This window comes from Salvelinus namaycush, chromosome 13 (assembly GCF_016432855.1).
Source record: "Salvelinus namaycush isolate Seneca chromosome 13, SaNama_1.0, whole genome shotgun sequence".
Lineage (NCBI taxonomy): Eukaryota > Metazoa > Chordata > Actinopteri > Salmoniformes > Salmonidae > Salvelinus > Salvelinus namaycush.
This window is the reverse complement of record NC_052319.1, coordinates 14,555,267-14,565,528: the sequence shown is the minus strand read 5'-3', so window position 1 is coordinate 14,565,528 and position 10,262 is coordinate 14,555,267. Positions and strand designations below refer to the sequence as shown.

General features: G+C 43.0%; 1 protein-coding gene across 2 annotated transcripts in view; it reads left to right on the top strand.

Annotated features, from left to right (window-relative positions):
• Positions 1–3,778: 3,778 nt before the first annotated feature.
• The window catches only part of LOC120058272 (FERM, ARHGEF and pleckstrin domain-containing protein 1-like), an 81,892-nt gene continuing 75,408 nt past the window's right edge, over positions 3,779–10,262 (top strand). For both annotated transcript variants that reach the window (XM_039006812.1, XM_039006811.1), the window contains exons 1-2: positions 3,779–3,952; positions 8,501–8,697. In XM_039006812.1, the coding sequence (XP_038862740.1) occupies positions 8,527–8,697 (171 nt within the window). In that variant the 5' untranslated portion in view covers positions 3,779–3,952; positions 8,501–8,526. The remainder of the gene's footprint in view (positions 3,953–8,500; positions 8,698–10,262) is intronic.

Genomic DNA, 10,262 nt, shown 5'->3' with positions numbered 1-10,262 from the left:
TAGGAGGGCAACAACCCAGCAGCAGGACCGCTACCTCCGCCTTTGTGCAAGGAGGAGCACTGCCAGAGCCCTGCAAAATGACCTCCAGCAGGCCACAAATGTGCATGTGTCAGCATATGGTCTCACAAGGGCTCTGAGGATCTCATCTCGGTACCTAATGGCAGTCAGGCTACCTCTGGCGAGCACATGGAGGGCTGTGCGGCCCCACAAAGAAATGCCACCCCACACCATGACTGACCCACCGCCAAACCGGTCATGCTGGAGGATGTTGCAGGCAGCAGAACGTTCTCCACGGCGTCTCCAGACTCTGTCACGTCTGTCACATGTGCTCATGTGCTCAGTGTGAACCTGCTTTCATCTGTGAAGAGCACAGGGCGCCAGTGGCGAATTTGCCAATCTTGGTGTTCTCTGGCAAATGCCAAACGTCCTGCACGGTGTTGGGCTGTAAGCACAACCCCTACCTGTGGACGTCGGGCCCTCATACCACCCTCATGGAGTCTGTTTCTGACCGTTTGAGCAGACACATGCACATTTGTGGCCTGCTGGAGGTCATTTTGCAGGGCTCTGGCAGTGCTCCTCCTAATCCTACTTGCACAAAGGCGGAGGTAGCGGTCCTGCTGCTGGGTTGTTGCCCTCCTACGGCCTCCTCCACGTCTCCTGATGTACTGGCCTGTCTCCTGGTAGCGCCTCCATGCTCTGGACACTACGCTGACAGACACAGCAAACCTTCTTGCCACAGCTCGCATTGATGTGCCATCCTGGATGAGCTGCACTACCTGAGCCACTTGTGTGGGTTGTAGACTCCGTCTCATGCTACCACTAGAGTGAGAGCACCGCCAGCATTCAAAAGTGACCAAAACATCAGCCAGGAAGCATAGGAACTGAGAAGTGGTCTGTGGTCACCACCTACAGAACCACTCCTTTATTGGGGATGTCTTGCTAATTGCCTATAATTTCCACCTTTTGTCTATTCCATTTGCACAACAGCATGTGAAATTTATTGTCAATCAGTGTTGCTTCCTAAGTGGACAGTTTGATTTCACAGAAGTGTGATTGACTTGGAGTTACATTGTGTTGTTTAAGTGTTCCCTTTATTTTTTTGAGCAGTGTGTCAGGTTTTGGCCAAGACTGTTCGGGTTTTGGTCACTAGATGTCCCCATTGCACCTTTTTTGTACCTTTTGTTTTTCTTGCTCTAATTATTGTTTGCACCTGTAGGTCATTCCCTTGTTAGTATTTAAACCCTGTGTGTTCCTCAGTTCCTTGTTCAGTGTTTGTAAGTTAGCACCCAGCCCCAGCCCAAGCCTTGTTTTATATAGATATTTCTCTTGTTGGCTTTTCCAGAGGTTCTCTGGTTTAGTTCTTGTGTATTATTTGAGTAGTCTTTTGAGGTTTGTTTTTCCCTGCTATTTTTTACCACTTTGTGGAGTTTCTTTTGTATTTTGGAGGATTTCCACTTTGTGCCTCTTGGCTTTATTTTTGGACATTGTGGATTTAGTTTCTTTGCCTGAAGATTTTGTTCTTTAATTAAACCACCATCTCTAGTACTGCTGTGTCTGCCTCATCTTCTGGGTTCTGACGATTATTAGTGACTGTTTCTCGCACCGGGTCCTGACACAGTGTATATATAAAAGGCCTACATATGAATAAACTTGCGTGAATACTATTTATTATTAACATTTTCATAAGGTAGCCTACATTGGTCTAATATGTGTGACTTCATGCAAAGCCATTATCATTTAGATTACTAGGCCTATGTATTTAATGATTATGCACTCATTTTTACATTTTCATTCCAGGTAAGTGGATGTGATGAGCCTAGCTACAGATTTGTAACGGGCTAATGTGATTCTCCCGTTACGGGATAGGTGCTGTTTGGCCTAGCACAGATGATTTACGACCGACCTTAACTTGGCGATATTATCTTCGTTCTCGATTCGGCCAAACATGTATCTTCTAAAATGTCTATGTCCAGTTGCAGGTGGTTCGTTTTGAATGTATTAAAGGCTCGGTTGTTAAAATCTGTATCTTTTTTTTGTTGCTCCATGAAGTAATCCATCAATGTGTACGTTGTCATCTTTTCTATTTCAAATCTTCTCTCATTGATCTAGAGGTGAGTGTCATCATGACATGTGGCACTTTGGGGCAGACCCACCTGTCTCAATCATTGCTGAGTTTGGCCGGAGCAAGGAGTCTGGGTAGCCAGGCAAGCAGTGCTGTGCTCAGTGCTATTATTCAATAAATCCCACAGCTAGGCCTATTGGAAATCTGCCTGACAGTAAACACTTCTGTATTCTACTCAACTCTGAAATATACTGAAGTTCATAAATAAGTGAATAATAACTAGAGCTAGTGTTAATCCCAATATCTATGTCCATGGATGATATTAAATAAAATGTGAAGAGAGGCAGAGGGATTAAGGCCAAAAGGATGATCAGTAGGAAAGAGGGTCAAAGAAGTGAAAGCTTATCCGTGTTGCCGAGGTTTGAGAAGGTATCACCTGTAGAAGTACAGAGAGGATCCCTTCGTTTCAATGTCAGAGAATTTGTCCCATCCCCATTTTCGGTGTTTTAAATACTAAAGAATGGGACATGTAGCTGTTCAGTGTCAAGGAAAGAAAGGATGTGTGAAGTGCGGAGGGGAACATGATTACGGTGAATGTGGAAGCAATGTGAAGGTTAAGTGTTGTAATTGTGGGAGCGGACATAGTGCAGCATTTGACGGATGCCAGGTGCAGAGAGAGGCTAGAGAAGCTCAGCGAGATATAGAATTAGTCATGATGTATCGTATGCAGAGGCCGTAAAACAGACTAGTAGAACAGTGCGGACTAATGGGGCTTACATGGATGTACCTGTAGTAAGTGGACCTACAATCATGGCTGGTGCTTCTGATGGTCCTGGCATGGTTTCGAGGGCTGTTCAGAGATCTTGCATTCATGAATGTGCGGTGTCAAAGGACACTTTGATAATGAATTTTAGTTTACCTTTATTTAACTAGGCAAGTAAGTTAAGAACAAATTCTTATTTTCAATGACGGCCTTGGAACAGTGGGTTAACTGCCTTGTTCAGGGGCAGAACGACAGATTTTTACCTTGTCAGCTCGGGGATTCAATCTTGAAACCTTTCGGTTACTAGTCCAACGCTCTAACCACTAGGCTACCTGCCGCACCATAAAGTCGACTTCATAGCTTTTATTGGTAAGGTTATCAATAAAACTTGGGTGATGGAAAGCAGAGATGCAAGGTTGAAGGTTATTGTGGAGACAGCACAATACATATTGGGGGTAACAGATGTTACTGTTGAAATGTTGGTTGACATGCTGAACAAATCCTAAAGGTGGATATAGCATGATATAGATCTAGTTTAATGGGGTTGGGTGGTGGGTGTGGTAGAAGTTAGTATGGATTTATTTGGTGTTGAATTGTATTTTCATGGTAGTACGGAATTGGATAGATCATGATTGATCGTACATTCCAGCACAGTAGGTGGCCATGCACTTTAAACGTTTTTTTCCTGCCCACCCTGATATCATTGAAGAAGAAAAAGAGCTAGGGTTAAGGTTAGAGCTATGAGTTATGGCTTGTTAGGGCTGTAGCCTAATGTATGCCCCATATTCTACAGCTAGATGGAGCTATGTGGTTGTAGCATTTTTTTGGGCAAGGATTGCCTTGCAAGTAGGTGCAATTCCTTGCACAATAGCTGGAGGCACTGTGTCTCATTTATTGTTGGAGTAACAAGTCAAGAGAGGATCTGCCGCTCGTTTCAATGTAATCCTGTCTCTCCCCGCACACAGTCGTCCGACATGGCGACCATGAAGAAGCTTCTCGGCGGTACAACCAGCATCTGAACTCCATTTGGCTCCACGAAAGCAGCCTGAACTGCGTCTGGAAGTGGATGTAAAATATTTTGTAAATTGGGAATTATACACGTGGATTATCCACATTTTTAAAACAGGGTAAGATTTTATACCATGAATTTCCCTGTGTAAAACGGCAGTGTGCAACTTGTTTCAGCAGATTAGAGAAATCGTAGAAGTAGCCTATCCCCAGTTGCCTTGGTTTTTGTAGCCGTGTAGCCGTTTTAAAGAATGTTAACATTATGCTTCACCATATAGGCTAATTGTCGCAGATAGAACAATCGTTATTACAATCAAGTAGTACATTGATGGAAGAGCTAACCGTGTTTTTGCCCAGTCGTTCTCACAACTAAGAGCGGTGGTTAAAAAAACGGCAATAGTCATCCACTACATCAGACGTAACGTTACAACACCAAAATTGAATGGGATATCATCTCATGACCGTAGACCATAGCCTGTATACAATATTGTTGGCATAAAGGTGTTGGATATACGCCATTTACATAGCAGTGCCTCGTTTGCAATTTAAATAGAAACGTCATCCGTGAGAGTACGTTTTCCATTGTTAGTTTGTTACCCTTGAGGGTAGTTAGTGGCTGGTAAGTTGAGTCGAGGTTATGTATTTGTGTCACACCACGCGTGGTAGCCTAACAATAATGTCTTAAGGATTACTGTACTCCTCAAGACTGCATTATCGTAGCTATGTGCGCAAAAATGTCATAAGGATTTTTCAATAACTAATCCAGTTACTGTCTTGCATTCTTAATAGGCAACAATTAAATAAAAAAAGCTTGTCAATTTGTTTTGTTTTGGGTGTGCAAAGATTTCCTGTATGTTTCCAAATTGGTTAAATGTGATAATCCAAAATGCCTGCGTCAAGACTAGATTTCTTTGGTAATTTTTCCAGAAAGATTACATCGTATGACTCACTGAACTGTCAAACAATCGCCCCTCCTCCAAAGGTACACTCATGAATAATCTGTATTGTGGATTGTCAAGCAGAAAAAGCAAACTGATGTTCTGTTATTTGATTGATCCTCGTGTAGGAACCACCGTTATAGAGGGGTTTCGTTTAATTGCCCAGATCTGGGCTCCTACATAATTTCAGAAATATGGGTATATTTCTTGCAATCATGTTCAATCATACAAACCCCCTTTAACACTTAACTTATAATGGTATATACATTTAAAATTGAAGTTCTGCATACAGTTGAATGCATAGGTTCAAATATGCAAGCCACACCCAGGTATACATGTCTGTGGAGCTGAAGCAAGTTGCTGTCCAGTGGAAATAGGAGTGGGTTTTCGGCACGTCTCAGGTAGACAGTTGGCTGAACTACCCCATCCTCAAGCCCATTCTGCTGGCTGTAATCAAATCCAGCTGTGCAGTTGTAGAAATGCTGCCTGCATGTGTTGGACTGCTCTGAAGGACTCTGTGTGCTTCTGCTGCATACAGACAGAGGAGCCTCTGTTAAAGCCCAAACTGCCTGCCAGCAGCCACAGCACTATCTTACATGGTTGTGGGGAATTTCAAGCAAACAAGTTCCAAGCTTGGGTAAATCGCCCTGTGAACACTGGGGGTATGAATATGTTCCCCTGGCATTGTACGCAATAGTATCCTGGGCTGGGTTGGCATACCAGTCATATGTCCCAGCCTGGTTGTCTTCCACAGTAACAACATAGTAGTAACAGAGCTGTGACTGAGTCGCACTAGCCAAAGACTACATTCTTATTCAGAGGGCCACATTCTTATTCAGAGGGCCGCATACTGTAGAGCGACACATGGCAGATTCATGAGCTTGGGGGCAGGGAAGGGTAAGCATCAGTTGAAATAATCATTGTCTGCTCTCTCATAGCCCTGGGTCTCACTCTGTTCTTTGGAGTGTTTAGTTACAGTATTTATGGGTTACTTCTGAGCCAAGGGTTTTCAGTCCAATATTAAAATCCCAATGCACATTTGAAATAGCGTGGTAGCTTGTAAAACAATAAGTGAGTTGACGTCTCCTTCATGGTTTCTCTTGAAGGGGACAACTCACAGCCGTGCTTGGACTGCATGAGTATCACTATGCCCCTTGTGACAGCAGTGGCAATGGCTTTCATCTCCCCAAGTGAATGGTGTCTTCCCTCCCACATTTGTGACCCCTTTGCTGGAACATTCTAACAGCACTCACCCAGGCCATGGCAGTGTATATTATGGACAGGTGCAGCTGATTAAAGCATTAGCTCGAAACAAGGTCAGTTGTGTGGTGTAGCAGTGTGTTCAGCAACCTCCAACCATGATGATGATGATGATGTGTTAAATATTCATTGTGTGTAATGGTGCACTGCCTCCACACTGTAAACAAACCGTTTATTTGATCAGCTCTATGGGGGACTGAGAGGCTGCTAGAAATAAACAGATACGGTCGTTGAACAGATCAACAGTTTTAGCCTCAATTTTCCCCGCTCTTGAAGGGTCGGCCAAATTCAAATGTCTTTGATATGCAATCCTCAGCTTAATTCGAATCTGAACTTTGAACATTGCGTGTGCACTTCTTCAAGAGTCAGCGAGCCACCACTGTACTGTCTGAATGAGAGCTGCCCACACCACCACGCTCCAATAACCTATTTGGTGAGCTCTCAACATGACATCAGCATGCTGGAATGTGTGATAAACAGAGAATTAAGCAGGGCCTCTGGGGTTGGCTTGAGAGATGGGGGTGGATTGACCTGCTCCTGTTGCCTCAACCAAGAACAAATGATCCTGCAACTGGTCAAAACACATTCCATCACCTAGAGCTAGTCATTCATTGAAAGGAACTGATTTTGGCCTTGTTCATTCACACATGTCCACCTAGGCCTAATTACACTATCTGCATGTTGCATGTGATTTAATATGCCATGCATGGCGATCTCCATGGAAACCGTGCTGTCATACATAATGAGGAGATCCACACAGCCCAGATGTTATGTCCTTATTAGCATTTGGATGTCTGTGAACTTGGGACATTCTCTCGCTCGGCTGATCCTTACTATCTTACTATTTTAAAATATATTTTAAAAAAAAGTAAATTTGTAAGTCGCTCTGGATAAGAGCGTCTGCTAAATGACTTAAATGTAAATGTAAATGTATCTCTACTGTTTTGTAGTTCACTCACTCTTATCTGCCTATATACTGGAACGCCACAGGTCATTTGTCCAAACAAATAGTTTGAAAATCATTTTGAAAGTTCTTACAAAGAGTCAATTGTTTCCACTTGTAGATTTTAGGGACTATCCCTGTTATTGCTTTGTCGAGTGACTTTGCACTTTGAAATCAAGCAACACATTGACAGAGAGAGGGAACTAATTGCTTCTCCCAAAGGCTACAATTATCACCCATTAGCTTAGAGTGCAAATACCTAATTTGCAATTACGTTGCTAGTCTGACACAAGCTGTGAACTCTCCCCTGGGACTTCATCTCCTTTTATGTAACCCACCCACCTCCTCGGTTCTGTTTTCTCTGGGATGGGGGGCGGGGGGTCCCTCTCCCTAATGCTCAAGTTGTACAATGAATAGTTGAACAGTTGACAGACATGATATGAGCTGCATTATTGCCCCACCGATAGGCAAGGTGTGTGTTTGTGTGTGCATGCTATAACCATGTAACCGACGGTTATGGATGAAGACTGTCATGAAATAATAATAAGATGGGACGGCCGGGCATTTGTGCACTTATGTCCGTTTCTGCGGTAACATGGACTCTTAACAACATGATGAAACTTTGTTGCTCCTTGCTGAAACAAGAAACGATCAAAATTGTTTTTGGTTGCATAGGCAACAATGCAGCAGTAGCACACATAGAAATATAATTAATAGAAAGGCCATGGAACCTTTAACCCTAACGATTTGACCCTGTAAACTCATGGGTACACTTGCAATGGCTGCCTGGTATTGTGATGCAATAATTTCCATGGTAAAGTAGAATTTTCATTCAAATGATGTAAACTGATGTGGCTCATGCAATGGAATGTATTTTTTGTAATGTCAGTTTAGTTGAATGAACAAATCACTGCACATACTGATGGTTCTGACTTGGTGGAATACAGCTACGACCGGAAGTGACTTTTTCGTAGCAGGTTAGGGGAATTAGCTAACACTATGGGTTAGGGTCAGCTAAAATGCTCTCCCAACCTGCTACGAAAAGTCACTTCCGGTCGTAGCTGTACTCCATCTAGTTACAACCCATATTGATGGGTAAACTACACCTCCTGCTTTTACTTCCTGCTTTGCTCTTATGGGGTACACTAGTAATGGCTGCCCATCCACCCGTTTATGCCATCATTGACTTGAATGGGGACACCCTTTCTATTCCTTCTATTTATGTGGCAGCACATGCAGTCAGGAGCGAAGGAGAGGAGAAAATGTGCATCTAACGTTTATTACATTTGAGCTATTTATGACATTTTTGCTATTACGGAGACTGCAGCATTTGGCTGGCCAATTACCGTCATCCAGAATTCCATGACCTTTGCAACCCTGGTGTGTGTGCGTGCGTGCGTACGTACATGTGAGTGTGTTGTACAAAATGTCCCGGGTTCGAGCCCAGTGAGGACAGGGACGGAACCTACTTTGTTACACGTGCGAATGTGTGTGTGTGTATGACGGTTCTTCTGCCTCCCCTGCAGGCTGTACGGTAGCACAACAGAGCACCATGGTGGAGCCCGAGCACAGAGCATCAGCAGCCCAGCGTCTTGGAGCCCAGGAGACCCTGGGCATCAGCACCCTGGACCCTGGCCACCGGCCTCCAACCATGCCCCCTGGACGCCACGTCTCCATTAAGATACGCATGTTGGACGACACAGAAGAGGTCTTCGACGTCTCGGTGAGTTCTGATTGGCTCTCTCTCTCTAATTGGCTTATAGTGCACTGTGTTAAAAGGGTAAATGGTGGCATCCTTTTGTCATCTTTTTATAGCTTTGCCATTAAAGCAATACATCAAAGGAGGGAGTTTTTTTCTTCTTCTTGACAGCAGTCTGTTGTTAAGGGTTACAGGTTGGCATGGTTACTGTGTTAAACTTCAAGGTGCTGAATGCATGAATGAGCCAAGACTGATCAGTGCTGGAAAATGTCTGGGTTCTAACTGACGTTCTGAACATCTCTGACTTCAGCTGTTGGTGTGGTGAATAAAGGTTACTGTTCTAGGTCTTTGGATGTTGTTGTGTAATTTAAAGCCTTACTAAAAAGATATAAGAGCAACTTTTAAAGAGGACTATCGTCGTTGTCGGGTGAAAACCTCTTATCTCCGAAACGGACATTTTACCATTAACAAACATATTCTTTCTAAACTTCAGAAGCTACTATATTTTGAGTACATTTTATTGGTCCTAGAGTGATGGAATGTTAAGAGTACATTGAGGAGAGTTACTGCTTTCAATGCATGTATAAAAAAAGTATGAGATTTTCATCAGACGACATGTGAAAACACCCTTAATGTAAAGTGTTACCCAAGTGGGTGTATGGATTGTGTTTAGTTTATTGAGATACACATTAGTACATCAGGACTAAACTTCCTGGGTTCATACGCTAACACATTGTTATATATTATGAAAGCCAAGGTATGAGACCAACTGGTCTGTCTTGGCCACAGGGGTGGGCAACAGTACAGCCCACGTGGGCTTGATCTCATTCTAAATGTCCCGCAGGAGGTTTGAGTAAAAAAACACTCCGGGCCACTATTGAACGTCTAAAACCCGATAGAATGTATGTAGACATTTTTGTGGACCTATAGGTTTTCAAATAAGTGCAATTTTCTGGCCTGCAAATTGCTTTTGACAAGAAAACAACATAAACAAATCTGTGCGGACCTCCTCTGAATTTATATCCTGATGATTCCCAAAATGATTCAAATCAAATTGTATTGGTCACATACACATATTTAGCAGATGTTATTGCGGGTGTAGCGGAATGCTTGTCAGTGTGCCCACCCTATACAGTATGATTGGGGAAAAGGGACGATTTGTGATGTTTGAATGGGCAGAGATCTGCCATGATAAATTGTGCTTTTCATTACCAGCCTATTTACTTCTGTGGTTATTAAAGATTCTCTCTGAGATTGCTTTGCTTTGTGATCCAAATCAGCCAATGTATGCAATGCAATATTTTAGCCTGAACTCAAATCTCAGAATAGTCCTAGATTGATGCCTTTCATGTGAAATGTAATCGGCTTGATAATGAATGACTGATGTTCTGAAGACTGCAATAGTGTTTGAAGATGTTTTCGAGAATGGTAATGGGTGCTTATTGAAAGTGATGTGAATGTTAATTTAGGGCCTTGAGATTTAGGAAACAGACATGTAAATCCCATCACTTCCTGTTGAATTGGACAAAAAATAGATTGGTTGTTCTGTACTGTTTTTTCTCTCCTAGAATTCCTCTGAAATTGTGGTA